Source organism: Rhineura floridana, chromosome 8 (genome assembly GCF_030035675.1).
Source record: "Rhineura floridana isolate rRhiFlo1 chromosome 8, rRhiFlo1.hap2, whole genome shotgun sequence".
Taxonomy (NCBI): Eukaryota; Metazoa; Chordata; class Lepidosauria; order Squamata; family Rhineuridae; genus Rhineura; species Rhineura floridana.
The window spans coordinates 131,100,191-131,119,863 of record NC_084487.1 but is presented as its reverse complement, the minus strand read 5'-3'; the positions used below and the strand labels follow the sequence as shown (position 1 = coordinate 131,119,863).

At 45.1% G+C, this 19,673-nt stretch overlaps 1 protein-coding gene across 5 annotated transcripts in view; it reads right to left on the bottom strand.

Annotated features, from left to right (window-relative positions):
- CCDC91 (coiled-coil domain containing 91) overlaps positions 1–19,673 on the bottom strand; it is a 178,154-nt gene that overhangs the window by 27,735 nt on the left and 130,746 nt on the right. For 4 of the 5 annotated variants that reach the window (XR_009757622.1, XM_061582527.1, XM_061582525.1 and 1 more), the window contains one exon: positions 16,964–17,140. Coding sequence is in view for 4 of the 5 variants with exons in the window: in XM_061582527.1 (XP_061438511.1) it covers positions 16,964–17,140 (177 nt within the window). In the remaining variant the exon portion in view is untranslated. Of the gene's footprint in view, positions 1–14,805; positions 16,579–16,963; positions 17,141–19,673 lie in introns of those variants that run through there. The other variant, XM_061582528.1, reaches the window with a different exon arrangement.

Below are 19,673 nucleotides of genomic sequence, written 5' to 3'. Positions count from 1 at the left end.
CCCAATTAAATCAGGCCTGGCATCAGCATGCAGTCCTCTCAGGTAGATGCAATCAGGTCTCATTATAGTTGCCTGCCCTAATCCTGCCCCTTTAATCCCCCCCGTAAGACACCATTTTAATTTTCCACTCAAGGGAAGGGTAGCCACTGTGGTGCACTCCAAATGTTCTTGTACTCCAACTCCCATCAGCCCCAGCTAGCATGGCCAATAATCAGGAATGATGGGTGTTGTAGTCCAGCAACGTATGAAGAACATCTTGTTGGCAACCCCTGACCTAAGGCTGGTTCACATTTGATGGATGCCTCATTAAAGAGTGGTGTGCCTGTGTGAATGAGCCATCCTTGCAGATCAAACATACGCATATTCAGTGAGAGAACTTTTATATCACTTCACATTACCTCAAAGTTTCCAGTGTGTCAGTTAGTGAAGTGATATCCATGTATATGATATCCAGTGCCCTAAAATGTTTAAGCAGGAAACACTTGCCTCAAACCAGCAGGAATGACTGCAGCTTCCTGTTGAAGCCAACCTGGTTCACAGAAACTGAGCTCCAGTACCTATTTTCTATGTGCAGACCCTTCACCATGATGAGATATCACATGTTTCTGCTACCCAGCTTTGGAATAGTTTTGATTTTGGGACAAGACCTTTGCAGGTGGAGGCTGAGAATCAGGGTTGACAGAAGTGGTGCAGCAAATTGGAACCCCACCCCTACAAACACAAGGCACTGTGCATAGAACCCATCTGGTCAAATTATTTTGACACCTGAGGTGAGAAATCCCACAAGTGCTTCTATTTAATTCATGATTGTAGTAAAAATACAACAGTCATTAATTAAATAACTGATCGATTTGCTGCCATTTCATAAAACCCAAAATCTGCCGTCTGAAACAGCTGCCTCACTCTGACTAATGGTAGGACTGGCCCTGTGGTGCGTCAAGAAATAGATCCCCCCATGTGAACTAACATGTAACACCTCTGACACAAGTGTAGACTGAATTGTGTCTTGCTAAAAAAAAACCCTGGTAATGTTGTCAAATAAATAAATTGGGGAAAAGAAAAAAATACCCCAAAATTATTTCTTCTTTTTCTGAATTCTGTTCTATTTTGCCAAACTGGGGTCAACACTCAACTGCAGCTTGGTAGCGGTCCGTAATCTTGTAAACACCATACTCTCAGGGTACTATTCCCATACTCACACAATATCTTGCAACAGATTATTTTGGCACAAAAGCAAAACTGCATGTACACAGCATCAGTCTGAGTATTGTGCTCTGGGATGGCTAAACCTATCAGGCATCGGCAGCAGAATAGCAAAGGTGTCCACAAAACACTGTGAATGGGTGCAAAACTCATGTGCAGTTACCACAGATGGGAAAGTGTGAACAGGAAGCATTTATTGCTCCAGCTCCCTCATCACATGCTTCTGCTGTGTTGTTTTAAAAATCTTTTCAGTGTATATGTAATTGCTGTGGTGCAATTGGTTGGTATTTTGAATTGTAACTTTTGTGTGCTGCATGTTGGCAAGTAGAAAGTTCCTAAGAGTATTTTTCCATGGCAGAGTTACAAGGCCAAGTAGCTCACAAGGCTGGAGTGGACGTGCACTCCTCAAGGACACGTTGCCAGGACAACCAGCTGTCTTATCAGTATATAGCTGGAAACTGAAACTGGCAGAGTGTGGGGGTCGAGGAGTTTGTTAGTAGAGAAAGAGCTTGTAATTGTATCCTAAAACTTTTCATGTCAGTAAAGTGACTCTTAAAAACCTATGACTTGTCTGGCTGAGTGATTCAACTGGGATCTAGCCTGTCACTATTCTGTTCTACATCCTGGGCATCTGCTTGTGCCCGATCCAACATCCAACAAGTGGTAGCAGAGGATGGTTTCGATGCGCAGACGGATGTCCGAAGTGAAGAGCAATAGACTGCGAAACCGAAAGCTGAGCTGGAAGCTGTGAGAGAGCCGTGGGAATAACTGACTGAAGGACGGAGGTGAGAAGCTCTAAATTACAAAGGCGGTGAACTGTGAAAAGTGAAAGTATGTCTGTTACGTTATCGGCCGGGATTCCCTTGGAAAGGCTGACAGGGAAAAATTATGGCAGTTGGAAACAGAGAATGCAGGCGCTGCTAGTGAAAGAAGGAGTTTGGAATGTAATCGCAGATGACCCACCCGCCGTGGTGCCAATTCCAGCAGACTGGAGAAGGCTGGATGAAAGGGCAAAGGCGTTAATTGTTCTTGCTATTGATGATTCTCAACTACTGCACGTGCGTGATGCAGTAACAGCAAAGGAAACCTGGGAAACTTTGAAAAATATTCATGTGAAAAAGACTGCTAGTAGTAAAATTTATCTTGCCAGAAGATTATATCAGATGCGCTTATCTGGAGATACAACCATGTCAGAGCACTTATTGGAGATGAATAGACTATTTGATGAATTGACGGAATGTGACGTTGAACATTCCCAAATACAAAAAGTTTATATTGTGTTATCAAGTCTGGATTCCAGTTATGATGCTCTGGTGAGTTCTATAGAAGCGATGAATGACGCAAACCTAACCATGGATTACATAGAAGGCAAACTTTTGCAGGAGTATCAAAGAAGGAAAGAAATGGCAAAGCAAGAAAGGACTGAGTCTAAACACGTGGGAAAGCTGGACTACAGAGCTGAACAGGAGAGAATGTATGGACATAAGGCATGTTATTTTTGTGGTTCCAGGCAACATCTTCAAAGGAATTGTGAAGCAAGAAGAGAAAGAGGAAGAAAACCATGTGTACAGGTGATATATGCTAGTAAGAAAAAGCAATGTATTAACAATGAGCAGGGAAATAAATGTGATGTTTTATGGGCTCTTGACAGTGGGGCTACAAATAGCATAATCAAAGATAAATCAATGTTTCATACATTTTGTGATGTAGAGGATCATGTGATAATGGCTGATGGAACTAAGAAACTTATCAAAAGTAGGGGTACAGTGAAATTAGCAGGTTTTAATACGATTATGACAGACGTGCTGTTTATTCCTGACATTGAAAATAACATAATGTCAGTTTCTAAACTTAATGGAATGGGGTTCAATGTGTTGTTTCAAAGGGGCTCATGTCAAGTCATGAAAGGGGACAAAATGTTCATGAAAGGAATAGTAAGGAACTCATTGTTCTTCTTACACTTCAAACAAACAAATCATGTACTCATATGTGCCAATGAGAAACCCCACAATAATTGTGTACATTTATGGCACAGAAAATTGGGACATATAGGATATCAAAATGTGGTGAAAGCAACTGAAAATAGTAAAGATGTGACATTGAGAAATTGTGGTAAATATGTAGCCTGTAATGTGTGTCAGCAAACCAAAGCAATTGTGTCAGCAAGAAACACTGAAGCCAAGTCTAGTACAAATGCACCCACAGTACATGACAGAGAAACAGGGGTAAAAGAATACCTGGGTAAAAGTGACAAGCAAATGTTGAGACGTTCTGGAAGGGCAAATGTGAGTGTGCTGCCTGACAGATTTAGGATTGCCACAGTAAAGGGGATTGAAGCACAAACACACAGGGTAATGGATGCTGACACATTATACTTGGAGTGTGTAAAACCCAAAGAGATAAACTGATGATGTTTGTAAAACCTCTGAAAAATAAAGGAACAAAGAAATGTAGAAGTGCACTGAACTGAACATGTAAACTGAAAAAAAAAAGATGTATCATGTGGAAGAAAATGATATAAGTAAATGCAGAAATGAATGTAATAAAAATAATGAAACAGAACTGATGTTAATGTAAACAGGATAATATATCATGCAAGAAATGTAAATGTAATGACAAATGGAAGCAAAAATGTGAACAAATGTAAAAGGTGCTGCTTATGGAAAAATAGGTGGGGGGTGTTGGCAAGTAAAAAGTTCCTAATAGTATTTTTCCATGGCAGAGTTACAAGGCCAAGTAGCTCACAAGGCTGGAGTGGACGTGCACTCCTCAAGGACACGTTGCCAGGACAACCAGCTGTCTTATCAGTATATAGCTGGAAACTGAAACTGGCAGAGTGTGGGGGTCGAGGAGTTTGTTAGTAGAGAAAGAGCTTTGTATCCTAAAACTTTTCATGTCAGTAAAGTGACTCCAACACTGCATTGGGGGCCTTTGTGCACCTCCTGCAAAAGGACACTCTCCCAGCACCTTTTCTAAACACTGGGCTCATCCATGCTGTTGCTTAAAATCCACATTTTCCTAATTTGAATTGTCCCCCCAAGAGTGCATATCCGGATCGCACTGTCCAAAATCTGAAGCTTCCCTGTCCATACTTGGTAGGCATGTCATTTTCTGTTCAATTCAGTCTTTTCCTGTTTGTCCAGCTCTTGCCTGCCTCAATACCCAACCAGGGAGTCCCATTGGCCCCAGCCAGCATAGCCAATGGCCAAAGGTCACTTCGAGACAGTAGCATAGTGGCAAATTCAGAAGGGAAGGGCCCCTTCATGTTAGTCACAGCCATGCTCCTTCTAAGATTATAGTATAATAGGGCCAGATTTGAATACTGCTTTCTGCTTCTCTACCTTTGTTAATGCCTTTTCCCACAACAGATGTCCCTAAGAGCTAATCAGCACGAAAGGGGAGTGTGTTAGCTACCGAGAAAAGTCTTCTCAGTGGCTGACTCACCTCCTTTCACTTCGATTGCCTCCAACCAGCAGAAAAAGACAAGGAAGCACCTTAGAAGACTCTTCTCAGTGGCAGACACACCCCTTTCAATCGACTTGAAGGCATATAACAAACAGAAAATGAGTTACATGAACTCATAATTGAATAATTGAGTGCTTTCAAATATATTTGGCTATCTTAAGTAACTTCCATCTGTGAAGTATGTACACTTGGTTAATGTTGAGCCTCAGCTAAACCAGAATGGACAGGGAAGGGGGAGGCATGAGTTTCAGGCACCTCCGCCGCCAGAGGAAGCAGAGTTGGGAATTGTTGAGTCTGGACAGGACCTTGCGGGAGGGGGTCTGCCTGCACACCAGCCAATTCCCACGGTTACCGCACTCTCAGAGGAACAGAGAGCACTACCCCCAGCTGATGCAGAAGACTTGTTGGGGGAAGCTCCAGAGACAGTGCCAGCTCCTCCCTTGCCAAGCAGTTCCCAGGAGGATTCCAGTGTGGCACAGCCCCCTGACCTTGAGTCTGTTGCTCAGGAGCAGGTGTCTTCCGATGAGCCGTTGGAAGCACGCCCTCTGTCCCCGCGCTCCCGCCGCCATGAGAAACGGACAGGGGAAAGACAGGAATTACGTAGGAGTCAGAGATTACGTTCGAAAACGTTCCCTTCATAAGCTTGCCACTTGAAGTGGGGAGTCGTTGAGTCAACTTCCTTCACACGCTGCAGAGCATGTCTAGAGTATAGTTAGGGATTCTAGTAAGTTAGCGCAGGGTTTCCTATGAAGCGCAATGCTTTTGATGTATCCATTACTCTAATAAAACGAGATTTACTTCCACCCACACTTCAGCCTCATTCCTTCGGCTCTGGACGGGACAGTTAATGGATTTTACTGCAGACAAATGATGTATCCTCCATGGTTTCTTGTCACGGTGTAGAGATAGTCTTATGTATCTTTGAAATATGTTGTAAAGCTTAAGTTAAAAAAATGAAAATTAAAAAAGGTTATGACGACTGCACTGGCTATCAATTAGTTTAATTGGAGACAATCATGGAAGGCTCTAGTGGAGTGTGCTCAATTCAAAATGCTGGTTTTGACCTCTAAAGCCTAATTCAACTCAGGTTCCCAATACCTGAGGCACCACCTCTCCTCTTATGAACAAACCCAAACCCTGCAATCACAAGAGGCCCCTTTGTCATGTGCCCTCCCTCCATGGGAGGTCTGGAAGGTGGCAACACCAGAAATGAAGCTCCGCTCGCCGCGCAGCTGACGAGCGGGGCATGATTGCAGGTGGGGGTGAAGACGCTGTCCCCATCTGTTAATGGGGCAATGTCGTGACGTCGGCGCGACGTGCAGCGGAAGGGGCAGGGTCTATAGGACTATTTGAGTCCAGCCGCCCCTTCCACCTTCCTCTGCTGCTCGACAGCTTCGGCGTGGCGCGACTCCTTTGCCGGTGCACGTGTGCCTCCGGAGGCTTTCTGAGGCCAGGCTGACTGTGCGGCGGCGAGCCCCCCCCAGCCTCGTCGGGAGACAGGGAGGCAGCGGCGGAGAGGTGGCGCATAGCGAGGCGGTGCATAGTGAGGCTTGGTGGCTGGCACCAAGGCCTACGCAGCGAGGCTCCTGGCCTTGGGAGGCCCGGCAGCGGCAGTGCAGTCACTACGAGGCGGCAGCGCAGGATCGGAGCCAGCAGCGGCGAGGACCACAGGCGAGACGGCCTTTGGCCGGCAATTTTTAAATTTAAATTTTAATTTTAATTAACGCGGGGGTAGGTTGTGCACAACCCCAACCATCAATCCTTGCCGCGTACAGGCCAATTAGGCTCCCCTCCTGGATAATTGGGTGCCGGGAGGGGGTATAGAATAAGCAGGCGGGCCCCTTCACAACGTTTTGAAATCACGTCGTTTGTAAGCGGGGCCCCAATCTCCCTCTAGATATGCCACCCAAGAAAGGACAAAGGGGGGCCAAAAGGGATAGGAAAGGCCCCCAAAGCGGGGGGGAGATGCCCACCCCCAGCGGCGGTGGGGGCAAGGAGCGGGGAGGGGCAACCATGGGCGGCCATAAGTAGAGAGTGGCAGAGGCGCCATCCAGGGCGACAGAGTGGGTATAACAGGAGCCCTGCTGGATCAGGTCAGAGGCCTACCTAGTCCAGGGCTCTGTTCTCAAAATGGCCAACCAAATGGGAAGCTCGCAAGCAGGTCGTGAGCCATGGGCGTCCCCAATGGAGAGGCCAAGGGGGCACTTGTTCCTTCCTGGGTGAATAATGCTCCCAGCTTTCATTTAAAAAATAAAACTAAAAATAGTACGTTTCTAGCATTTGTAGAACCTGAGACAAAACGTACAAGGGAAAACAAGTGAACAGGCAGAGGCTGATCTCTGGCAGCAGCATAGGGCCTAGTCCTCAGCATGTGCTGTCTGGGGTTATACTCTTTTCCCCTGCCTCCTTTCTCTCTAGATGCCCCTTTGTTCCAAGTTCTCTTTGCCATGCCAATTAGAGGGGGGGCAGGGGCAAGAGCAGTTGCCACTGCCTCCAGTGCCATGCCTGCCCTCTTGCTCTAGGCCTGGCTGTGTAACAGCAAGGATGAGGAGCACTGAACTGCCACGGAAGACAATGCAAATGAGGAAGACTACTCACTTTCTGAGCAACACTACTCACTTTCTGAGGCGCGAGAGCAGCAATTGCCCTGTGCCACCAGACTTCTGAGAAGGAGGTGTTGCTGTGCATGGCACAAAGTGGGGGGGAGGGCTTATAACTCCAAGGAGCTGCTGCTCCCAAGTAGTGTCTGTGAGTTTACCTGAGGCAGTGAGATCTTAGCAGCTGCCTTACAGTGCCAATCCCTGGGGAAAAAGGGTTGATGCTAGCACCATAGAATCATAGAGTTGGAAGGGGCCTTATAGGCCATCGAGTCCAACCCCCTGCTCACAGCAGGAAGTCCACAGCTAGAGCATCTCCCGCAGATAGCTGTCCAGCCTCTGCTTGAAGACATCCAGCGAAGGGGATCCCACCACCTCCCTAGGCAGTCGGTTCCATTGCTGAACTGCCCTTACTGTCAAGAAGTTCCTTCTAATGTCCAATCTGAATCTATGCTCCTGCAACTTAAAACCATTAGACCTAGCCCTACCCTCTGGGGCAGCAGAGAACAAATCTGTAACCTCCTCTATGTGACAGCCCTTCAGGTACTTAAAGAGTGCAATCATGTCACCCCTCAGCCTTCTCTTCCCCAGACTGAACATGCCAAGTTCCTTCAACCTTTCCTCATAAGACTTGTTCTCCATACCGGCTATCATCCTCGTTGCCCTCTTCTGAACCCGCTCTAACTTGTCTATATCTTTCTTAAAATGAGACGCCCAGAACTGAACGCAGTGTTCCAGATGAGGCCTGACTAATGCAGAATATAGTGGGACTATTGCTTCCCTCGACCTGGAAGCTATAGCTCTGTTTGTGCAGCCCAAAACCGCGTTTGCCCTTTTTGCTGCAGCATCACACTGCTGGGTCATGTTCAACGGATATGTGCAACAGGGAGATAGGAGGCAAGAGGCCTTCAAAAGGGTAAGAAGGAGCCACCGGCTGCTTAGGGACAGGTGTCCCTTCCCCAGTTAGACTCTGGGTACTATGAACTAGGTTAGCAGGCTACCCGGTTTAAGGGGAGGTTTGTTATGTTATGGTGTTTGCCTTTTGTTTCCCAGTCTCATACCCCAACTCCTGGCTGGCCTTCATGGCCTCCAACTCACGGCTGGCCCTCATGGCCTACAATCTTCACCCCGTTTAGTCATGGCAATAACGGCTGTGGTCAGAATGTACAGAAGTACACTTGGTCACGCCAATCTTAGTCAAAGGGGCAGGCAGTGAGGGGTCCACACTAGTTAGTCTAGGATCAGTGAGCTGCACTCCATCATCATAGTGCGCGCATATGCCTTATGCATTTGTAGTGGCAGAACATTACCTACGGAATGCTATAATTCTCGCATGGAGTGCTTCAGAGCCTTCCGTGAGGGGGCAGTCAGGAGACAAGTGGGCTCCTAAGCAGTGGGGCACTATATGTCTGAGTGGATGTTCATAGGTATGGCAGCTTGTGGGAGGCATGTTAGCACCTGAGGTTTCAGCTTATAGTATGAAGGATCCGGCCCCGGTGTTCACATTTCTGTAACAAGATTGACTCTTGCCCAGGGCTGAAAGCTGCACAGGGGCAAGCTTGAACCGTCCCAGATGAGATCCTGGATTGGGACCATGAAGTGTTTCCTTTCGGCCCTCTTGATGTTAGGGGTCTTTTAATGGGGTTATTATGCTATGATGGGGCTTGAACACCCATACTACGAATTCAGGGTTATGGCTGCCTTATGCACCGACCTGGCCGTGTGGTTCCCTTTCCTGCGGTTGCAAGCCTGGATTCGGGAAGGGGTTTTAACTATGAATGTTACCTTTCATTAACTCTTTTCCGGGGTTGGAAGGCGACTTTTGGACAGAAGAGCTCATGGCCTGGGGTCGGGTCTCATAACTCTCTTATAATTAGGAACACTAGAATTCATGGCCCTTGCCTGTCCTGTTGTTCTGGGAGAAGTTTATGCAGGGAGTCAGAGAAGGCCATAAGCCTATCTATTGCCCTAGCATGATCACCAGCTATCAGAATGCAGAATAGGGCAGCAGGGGCAGTGTGAAGGGGGGCTAATCCCGTGAGCTGCGCGCTGGAATTCCCTTGGATTCAATGGGTTACATTGCCCCCAGCATGCTCGCCAGCTTCCAGAAACAGGTATTCACCTGCTGATATTCCTGATAGACGGCACGGCATGAGAAGGGGCATGGCAGTGGGAACACTTAGAGGTAAGCTTTCTTAGCCAGGCTGCCGGTTTTTCCCTATCCCCATCGACCCTTCTCGCTGGACATTTTATGGGTGTAGTGGACCAGTGGGAAATGGTCTGTTCCTTCCGTGAAGACCCAAGCTATTCCAGGCAGTGGCTCATACACTGTTTTGAGGCTTCCAGGAGAAAAGAGGTGGTGGCTGGCTCTACGTGAGACCTCTCTCGACATGCCCTCCAGTTTTGATGTTTCCAGGGAGGGGGGGTTATGCTTGCTCAACGTGGAAGGTCTAGAACGGACCAGAGGTGTACCTCTGCCAAAGGATATTTATTCACCCAGGCTAATCTGGACCCCCTAGCTATAGGCCATGTATGCCTGTCTGGGTCAACAATACCAGTTTTGGCATTAACAAAACAAGCATTGCAGGGGCTGGGGTATGACCCCTTCCAGTCTGGAACCTATGCAATTAAAATGGGAGCTGCTTCTATGGCAGCAGGTTTTTGGTTTCCTCCCGGCACTGGTACAGGACGTGGGACTTTGGGCCTCTGATGCATATAATGGCTATATTCCCCCCTTTTAGAGGGCAGGGGGATGCGGCAGCCTCACAAACGAGCATTGTAGGGGCTGGGGTACGACACCTTACAGTTGGAACCTATTCATCTCGAATTGGGGCTGCTTTTACGGCAGCAGGTTTTAGTTTCCCACAGGCACTGGTACAGGGCGTGGGACTTTGGTCCTCTGATGCGTACAAGGGCTATATTCCCCACTTGTAGAGGGCAAGGGAATGTAGCGGCCTCACAATCTTCATTGTTTTGACAGGTTGCTGGACAGGGATGGAGCAGATGCACATCATAATATGTGGCCACAGCATGGTCTTCCGGGCACCCTGGAGGGCAGCGAATTCGAGCATGGGCTCGCAGTTGGGCCTCAGTAGAGGGGCTGTTGTGCAGTGGCTGGACCGGCAAGGAATGCATGGGGAGTGGCTCCTACCCGCTCTGTTCCAGCAAGGTGTGGTGCAGATATTTCTGCAGGCAATGGTCATCCACCTCGGTGGTAATGACCGCAGCGTGAAGCAGGGCAAGGCCCTCAGCGTACAGGCATGTAAGGACATGCAAGTGATAAGGCAGTGTTGGCCTTTGGTGCGTCTGATGTGGTCAGACATGGCGCGGCATATGGGATCCAGCTGGAATTGATCATGCATGGAAGAAGGTCAACCGGCAAATTCGGTGGGCTCTTCTTGGGCAGGGGGGGTTGGCCATTCCGCACCCCCGCATTCAGCACTGGAAGGGTGAACTGTACAGGGCCAATGGCGTTCACCTGTCTCATGCAGGTAACGACTTATTTTGGGCGACCTGCAGGGGTGTCTGCGAGAGATGTTTCTCGGCAGTGGGGTAAAGGGGGACAAAATAGAGATTTGTCCCCCTTTTGTGGCGGGAAGGGAAATAGGTAAGGACAGCTAGGTGGCCCCCTTAGGCACCTTTGGAGGTGATTGGCGGTTCCAGAGGCCTGTCTCTCAGGGCTTTACGGCTCGAGGGCAGGATATGGGCTGCTTCTGGGGCCAACTTATCCTCATCTACCCAGGGGTTATACGGCCCTGGGTGGGGATGATGTGGGAAGGCCCCCCTACTCACCTGCAGGGTGTGGCTGGGGTAAAGGGTAAGCAGATGGGCTTGCCCTTGCCCCAGCAGGGGCTGGTCGCCCGAGAGCTGTATGGCAAGCTACTTGCTTATAGACAGTTCCCGCACCTAGGTTTCCCTCTGCAGGTCACTTTAAATTGGGTTTTGTTCTATAATTTAAATAAAGTGGCCCTTGTTCAACCCAAGCTGACGTCTCTGTGTTTTATTTCACCCCTCAACTGCAATGGGCCTTTTTAGTGATGGCTCTTAGTTGTGGAATGCTCTTCCCAGTGAGGGACATCTGGAGCCATCTTGAACTATCTTCAGGCACCAGGCAAAAAACTTCCTTTTCATTGAGGCCTTTGGCACTTGGTATGTGCGGTTTTGCCTATTCCTGGCCTCTTTTACTGGGGAGGGATCTGTAGGCCTGTTCTCCATTTGTATTTGATGTGGGGTTTTTTACGTTTTTGTTGATTGTGTTTGTTTTTAACTGGTTTTTAATGTATAGCTGTATTTTCTAGGTTTTGTTGGTTGTGTATTTCTAACTGGTTTTAATGTAAGTCACTTTGGATATCTTTGATGAGAAAAGCAGCTAATAAATATAATAATACTACACTATATCCACCCCCCATATTTTGAGACACATCTGCAAGTGCTTCCTTATTCTCCACATATTACCAGCACCTTGAGCAAGACATGACATATATTTGTTTCAGCCTCCTAAATTTTCCTAAGGAAATCCGTAGAAGACACAGCCGTGGAAGTCTCTGGTGGGGTGTAGGATCAGAAAGGTGAACCCGTTTGTAGCAAAGCTTCATTGTTCTTGGTTCTTTTGTTAGTGGCAAATCTGGAGTTGAGGAATCATTAAAGACAAATGGCACAAGTGCTGAATTGTCAGCAGGCATAACATTGAAGAGGTGCAGGTTGGTTGCAAGGGATTCTCTAGCCAATCAGAACATCTATCCAGGTGACCAAAGTGTCCCCTTGGGAACAGGCATTGGTACTTTCCCAAGGAAATTAAAGTGAGGTTTAATCCAATTACTAGTGGAAGATGCTACTTGGAAGGAAATACTTTGCTCTCAATAGAGTAAATTAATGGGCAAACAGAGGCTTATACTTACACTAGATATGGCAAAGATTTTGGAAACTAATTAATAGGGATGGAAGGATCTATTAACTTCGGTTCTCTCATTTTTTCCAATCTTAAATTTGGGTTTTCACATTTTTGCAGAAATATGTTTAAAAAAAAACTTCATGAAATTTTTTCAACATTTTTGTGCAAATTTTTGAATGCAGTTTTGACTAGTGTACATAGTTCTGCAAGCAATTTCTCCTAATAAAATACACATCTATGTTACTTTCACTAATATATTCATTTTAATGCACACTTATTTCTTACATATACATTTTTATAAACATTCTTTGGTTGGAGAACTGCATCACAAAATTCAGATGTGCGAATTTTGAAGGATGGCTGTTTTGATTCTTGCATTGTTTCAGAGAGTTTGAATTTGATAAATCTGGCTTTAAATGCAACTGAATCTAATTTCTCCCCATTCCCTACTAATTAGGCATACATATGAGTTTGTTCACAATGCTCATGCTGCTAAAGGAAGCCATTTAGCTGAAGCCAAGGTACTGCACCCATTGTACTGAGAATCAGCACTGGCCCTTAAGAGGCATGTTACAATACCCAGAATGTGGGGCTGTTGTCTTTATGCTCCAGGCCAGACAATAAAGTTATGGCAGTTGTAGCAAGCCAGCACCGGGATAATTTGTTCTTGTTGTTAGCTGCAGGATTACTGCTATGGACCTGAACCTCTTGCTCCTGCATTTGATCCAGCACTGGTTTTTTCTGTCCACAGTCATAGATCTACCCCCCCCAGCAGATCTGCTGTTGCCTCTTCCTGGAGATCATTGCCTAATTTTAGAACAACTGTTCCCAATCTTTGGGGCACCACATGTTGATGAACTACAGTGCTCATAATTCCTGACCATTCACCACACTGGCTGGGGCTGATGGGAGTTGTAGTGCAGCAACATCTGGAGACCCAAAGGGTGGGAAAGGCCACATTCCAAATATAGCTGTGTGCAAGAACAGAAACTATATAAAATGTTTAGACTTAATTGGTCAATGTTTACTGAATACTGGCTAAAACATTTTTATTAAGATTCAAAATATTTGAGATTATATATTGTATACCAAATTATGAATGTAGTACTTTCATTTTTCTTGTTGTTAATTTTGTTTTAAAATATGCATGTTCGTTTTGTAAAATGGAATAAAAATTATGGAAGTCTTAAGTGGGGCTGCACAAAGACCACAACGAAGAATAGAGATTCTTTTATCACTACCCATCAGGCTGCCCAACAATTTCCCTATAGGAGCAGATGCAGGTAGTCTTGAGGACTCCCACAAAGTTTGTCTTAGGAGACCTTTTTGAAAATGGAACTAAAGCTGTGAGGCTCCTCCCTGAGAAAGTTCACTCCACCTCTCTGTTACTGCTATGGACCCCAAGAAGAACCTGTGGCAAGAGTGGGCGGATGATGAGTGGGTAACAGATATCAAGGAGGGTGCTGCGGAAAACACAGGAGAAGTGTTCCCAGAAATCTCTGGCAGCTCTGAGTCTGAGGAGTCAAACAATGCCCATACTCCCCCTCCCCACATTTATGACAGAGAGAAAGGAATTTCGACTAATGCCCAGTCAAGATCTAGCTGTTGAACAGATAAAACTTAATGAGCAGCCTGGAGTCTTCCAGAGAGAGCAAAGTGAAAGCAGTATGTCAGAGTCAGAGATTACGCTTTCACCAAGGTCACGAAGATTAGAAAAGAGACAGCTCCAGCTAAAAAAAAATGCTGTCCTCCTAGAAGAAGCCTTCACCTTGTAATGTGCCCGTCCACTTCTCTTACACACTAGAGTGGCTGGATGAGATAAGATCATTGTGACAACAGCCTGCTGTTGCCTCCATGTGCCTAGTTTGTATCCTGAGATAGCCTGTTTGTGCTCTGTATCCTGAATCATGCCTAGAATGCCTGATGCTGCATTCCTGTGCTGACTTCTGGAATAAAGCTTTGTGTAAAACCTGGGTCACCGAGTTCTGAGTCTGCTTCTCTGGTTGGGAAAAAGACAGTAATTATTTAGTAAAAAAATAAAGGCTGCCCTTTTTCAGGGGACCCTAGAGATAATCTGAGTTTGAAAGAATGTTTGTGTTCTGTTTACTTTCTACTGCTTATCAAATGGATTATTCACTTGCTTTGCTTTATTCATTTATTTTGGTTTTATCATTGTTTTAATTTGGATTTTAAACCTGTGAGCTTCTTGGAGATCTTTTTCCCCAAACAGCAGATATAAATATTTTAATAAATATATGACCAATACTTCAGTCCCAAGTATATTTACTTTGAAGTAAACTCCACTGATTGTAACATAGCTGCACATTTACTTACTTTCCATTAATTTCCATTGTTTGAAAGTAAATCTTCTCTCATCTCCAACATCCCTGAATAATCTGCTATGTAAAGTGTTTTAGATTTGATATGAAATAAGTGAGATAAACATTTTATACATAAACAAAGTTAAAAAAGTGGACTATAGTTGCGGAACATAAATTTTATCCCTTTTTAGTTGGTAACACACAAATGGTTTGAGTTTTTTTAAAAAATCAAACACTGAAGGAAGAATCATCCAAGGATTTATTCTGACAGCTACTATATATGAATTGGCCTTTAAAAGGTCCATGTCAAATATAAGCAAAATTCTAAAGATAGAACAAAAACAGTGGAACATTGCCAGCACACCATCCTGCTTGCACAGCATGCAACATCCACACCAATGATATTTCAATATGTGGTAAAAGATCATGAAGCTGCAGAGGAAACGCAAGCGTATTACTGTAATCAGAACTCTACTTATTTTAGGAAGTCACATTTCTTTCACCCATATTACATTCCAAAAAACTAAGTTTTATGCAAAGGCCTTCCTTTGAATATAATAAGTCTCCTTTATAATTTTCACTTATCCACCTGGATAACATATGTTTGAAATAGTAATCTCAGCATACCATGCTCAAAGGAAACAAACAATCTTTTGGGCTCACTTATACTGTACATCTGCTGCAGATACTGCTCTAGAAAATGTTCAACATTCCCCTGGTGATCTAATATAATTTATCAATGTCATATTTATGTCTCCACAAGGAATAATATTTCCAATTTATTAAGTTACTTGGAGAACTTGAACTGAGATACCATTTAAGATGTCTGTAGAGAAAATAAGTTGTTTTTATAAGAAAAAGTTACAAAACTCAAAGTTTTAAGAACTTTTAAGGAATGGCTTCATACACACTGGCCTTGTACAGACACAAAGATAAACTATGGATTATTGTTAAGAGAATAACAGTGCAGACAGCTTGGTTTCTCATGCTTCCCCCTTCCACACTCTGGAATAGCTGAAGCTCTTGCTTCTGTTTTGAATTCAAACTATGGTTTGTTTTAACTTTGTTTAATTTTCAAACAATAGTTTATGAAGCTGGCATGTTTTATGCAAGGAGAGGGTGTGGTAACAGTAGTGACGTTCCCTTCCCATGCTGGTGATCCTCCCAGGGAGGGAGGGGCACTGGCAGGAGTCAAGAGAAGGACACTGCCCATGGGATGAAAAGAGAAACATGGGTGGAGCGGTGAGGGTGAATCCTGAGGCCAACCAACTTAGAGAAACCCTGGAGAGAAGTGGGAAGAAAAGGGAGAGCAAAGCAGCAGAGCAAGTGGCTGGGTGCACTTGCATGTAAAAGAGAAACTGGGAGGAGAGCGTGCAAGGCATCGATTGGCTACTGGAAGAGACAACAAAGCTTGAAAGCATGGAACAGAGAGAGAAAGAGCTGAAGAGAACACAAGCTGAGGCATGGATGTGTAAAGTTAAGAAAGCTGAAGAGCCAAGAGGAGTGGGACTGAGAGAAAAAGTGAGTATGCTTCTGGTACTGCGTGTGTGAAGATACAGAAGAAGGACAGTTTGGAAATGTAAGAGGAAGAGAGAGAGAGAAAAGGGCTACTGGGATGTCAGGGCAGAAGAAAGGAGTAAGAAGTAGGGAAAAAACACAGCAGAGAAGATTGTGAAACATATAAAAAGGCAAACGCAACTGAAGACAGTAACAGTAGAAACAGGTGTTAACAGTCCTAGCAGTTTGCTCAAGTGCTCACCCCAGCTCTCACCTGGAAAGTAACAAAGGTCCCTGCCCTCCACCTCTCACTCAGGGCTATTAAATGTATAGTACTGAACCAATCTCACACTCTGACAGTCTCGGGACTACAAACATATTTGTATGGACAAATCACCACACCCATCATAGCACCACACAACTCATTCCCCCAGCAAAAACAAGTTAAATAAGGTGATGGTCTTGCCCTTGTGACAAACTCTAAAAGAGACAAAACCCTTTGGTGTCATCTCTTCAGGGTCAACTTCCTGCACTTCTGCCGCTGGCCTTAAAAAGTCCTACAGCTAGCCAGAGAGCTCGTGGAACTGCCTCCTTCAAGCAACACCTGTTAAAAGAGACAATGTCTCTGAAGCAAAGAGCAGAGAGTGGCTTCCGCTAATTCTGCAAGCAGCTACAGCAACAAGTTCAAGCGGTAAGAACCCACAGAAACACAGAGGCAGGCTAAGTAAAAAAGTTATAAAAGAAACCCCTCTCTCCTTAGACCTGTCCTCCTTATTGTGAAGTAAGGTATGGTCAGACACAGATTGTTAACCATAGTGGTGTGGCTGTGTAGGGGCAGCAATAGTAGCAGCAGCAGCAGCAGCAGCAATAGTAATAATGTGACAAAATATATTGTGTAATGCTTTGCTACATACAGCAGTCAGTGCTTGTGCCCACAAAAACAGCAGTGCAGTCCTGTAACAGAAAATTTGTGTGTGAAATTAGCTCACCTGACTGCTTTGTCTTTGCTCTTGGATTGTATCTTCAATTGCTTGAGCAATCATTTCATGATTTTTGTTTCTCTCTGCTTGCCATAATTCCTTTTCTGCTGCATGAAGTTTTCCCATATTTTCTCTTTCTGCTTTTACTGCTGTTAAAATGGCAGCTTCTATGTCTTCTTTTTCAATCTTTAGATCAAGTAAAGTAAAATTGAAAATAGATAAAATAGTTAAAGACCTGCTGGAACTACAACAGTAGGACCTGTTCAGTCAGTAACCTAAGGGGTTAATTCTACTATTAGTCTGGGTGACAGCAGACTCTGATTGGCTGAAGGTTCAAGTCAGTTGGGAGTTAGCTGTCAGTGAGGAAGATGGTTGAGTTTTGACAGCTGGAGGGAAAAATGGTTCTGAAGGAGTTTTTTCCCCTGTGTAGGCCTGATCTAAGACAGACAAAGCTCTCTTTGTTATTTTATCCTCATATGATATGCTGTCTTTGTTCAGTTTACCCCCAGAAAAGTATTATCAGTTTATCTCTCTGAATTCTATGTGCTTGATTCCAGGTTATGGACCCCAAACACTACTACTATAACCAGTGATTGTGACTCCGACAGAAAAGTAGGCCCAAAGCAGAGAAAACTTCTGTGGGCAAAATGACAAGCAACTTGGACTTTAAATTGGGAATTGCAAAGCTGAACAATGGAACAACCAGCTATGAGCTATGAAAGCTCAGAGAAATGTTACCCTCCAAGGATGATCTCTGGCAACTGCTGAACGTAGACAGACCTGCTGAAAACCTTAAAAACAGGCAAGCAAAGGCAGTGATCAGCCTGCTTGTGGAAGATGACCAGCTCATTCATTTGAGGGTACAGCTAACAGCATGTGGAATGCAAGAATGGAAGTGTTGAGAAAATCCAGATTGTGCGCATAACGGAACTACAGAACAGCTACTTTGAAGGGACAGATTGCAATGTACTAAGATAAGAATAAAGAAACTAGCTGGACGTTCTGCTTTATCTTGTTTATGCAGATGTCATTGGCAGATACCCAAAAGGTGATATCTTTAAGTTTCATTTTATTAAACTGCTTGATTGTAACTTTTATTGCCACATAGCAGTATTGAGATAAAGTATAAAACAAGGCCTGTTCAGTTTTATGGCAGGCAGCTCACTTCACGCATGAGCGGTGAGTGTGTCTCTGTTCTCGAGAATAATAAATTTGGGTTGAACCCTTGATGACTGGCTAACTCTCATTCTTGGTGGTAATTCAGAGACAGCCTACCAGGGAAACGAACTGCATTTTTGCAACAGAAGAGCACGCAAACTTAAACATTAAGCTGTACCTGCTATGCAACCTGTATGGGATGAGGCTGCAAAGGGTTCAGGGGCTGTGGGAGCATGTGAATTCCATGCTGGAAATTGTGGAGCTGCTTAAGGGAGGAACTCAAAGGCAGTCATGTAGTAGCCGTGATGCTGTGCAGCCTCCCTGAATCATACAATGCCCTGACTAAAGTCCTTGAGACCACAACCAGAACCGACTCTAGAATATGTTAATGTCAGGCTAGTCGATGAGTAGAGGAAGGAAAACAGAGCAGGCAAGGAGACTTGGAGAGGCAACTCAACAGGCAGGTACACTGACTCGGGGGCAGCAAGCCCCATGATCTGTGATGAAGGATTCTTCACAGAAATTGACAATATAAAAAACAAAATTGTCCTAGCCAGTGGGAAGAGCCAGGGAGGAATTTCTAAGGTGTGTTGTAGCATCTGGAGGCAGATGCAGGATGCTAAGAGATGTAGACACCAGGGCTGAGGCATCAAGATAGTGACAAAATAATAATACTAATACTGGAGTCTTCTGACTCGAGGCCCTGTAAGACAGGGGGCAGAATGTTGCCAAAAGCTTGGTCAGTACTCAGTATAACAGTTTGGCAGCAGCACTCATGGGAAACTGCAGGACATAAAATTTGACCAAGGGAACTGGAATACTATGAAAAATAACAATATAGGACTTTCTTGAGGGTCTGTAATTTGAATGACACTAGGCATGCAAGGACAGGGAGGAAGAAATGATAGATGAAGGTGGAAAGCTGCTTGAGAAGAAAGGGGGAGGGGTCAGCCAGGCAGGCAGCTGAGGTTTCCACCGCCAGACCAGATCACTGAATGCATTTGATAGCTGAGGTAGATACTGGAAGGCAGCTCGGGCAAACAGACAGGCACTGGCAGGCAGGCACTGGCAATTAGTGGGCCCTGTAACAGATTGGGTGACTGTGGATAGCTGTAGGAAATTACCCAGTCATGATCTGACCCAGGAAAATTAAACAACTATGCAATACAGGTACAGGCAGTGCTGAGGATGCAAGAAGGTGGAAGCTATTGCAGCCTATCGCAGAGACAGGCAGCTAGTCACTGGCAGACAGGCATGATCAGCTTGCAAGGGAAAGAGCAGACAGCACCGAATGAGGCCCAACATGGGGGTAGTGACAAAAAATAAAAATGCAGGAGTCTTTTAACTTAGTTTGAACAAGGAAATCCTTTAATGAGGACGTTTTGTGACATGCAGCAATTGTGGGATTATAATGCTAGCCCCTTTAAAACTTACATATGTATTTTTTTACAAACACAAAGCCATAAAGAATAGGAAGCAATAGGTAGCAATATGGGAGGTTAATCAGCCATAGAGGAGTTGGAGGGAGCCAGGCACCAGACCAAGTCAGCAAAATCTGTGT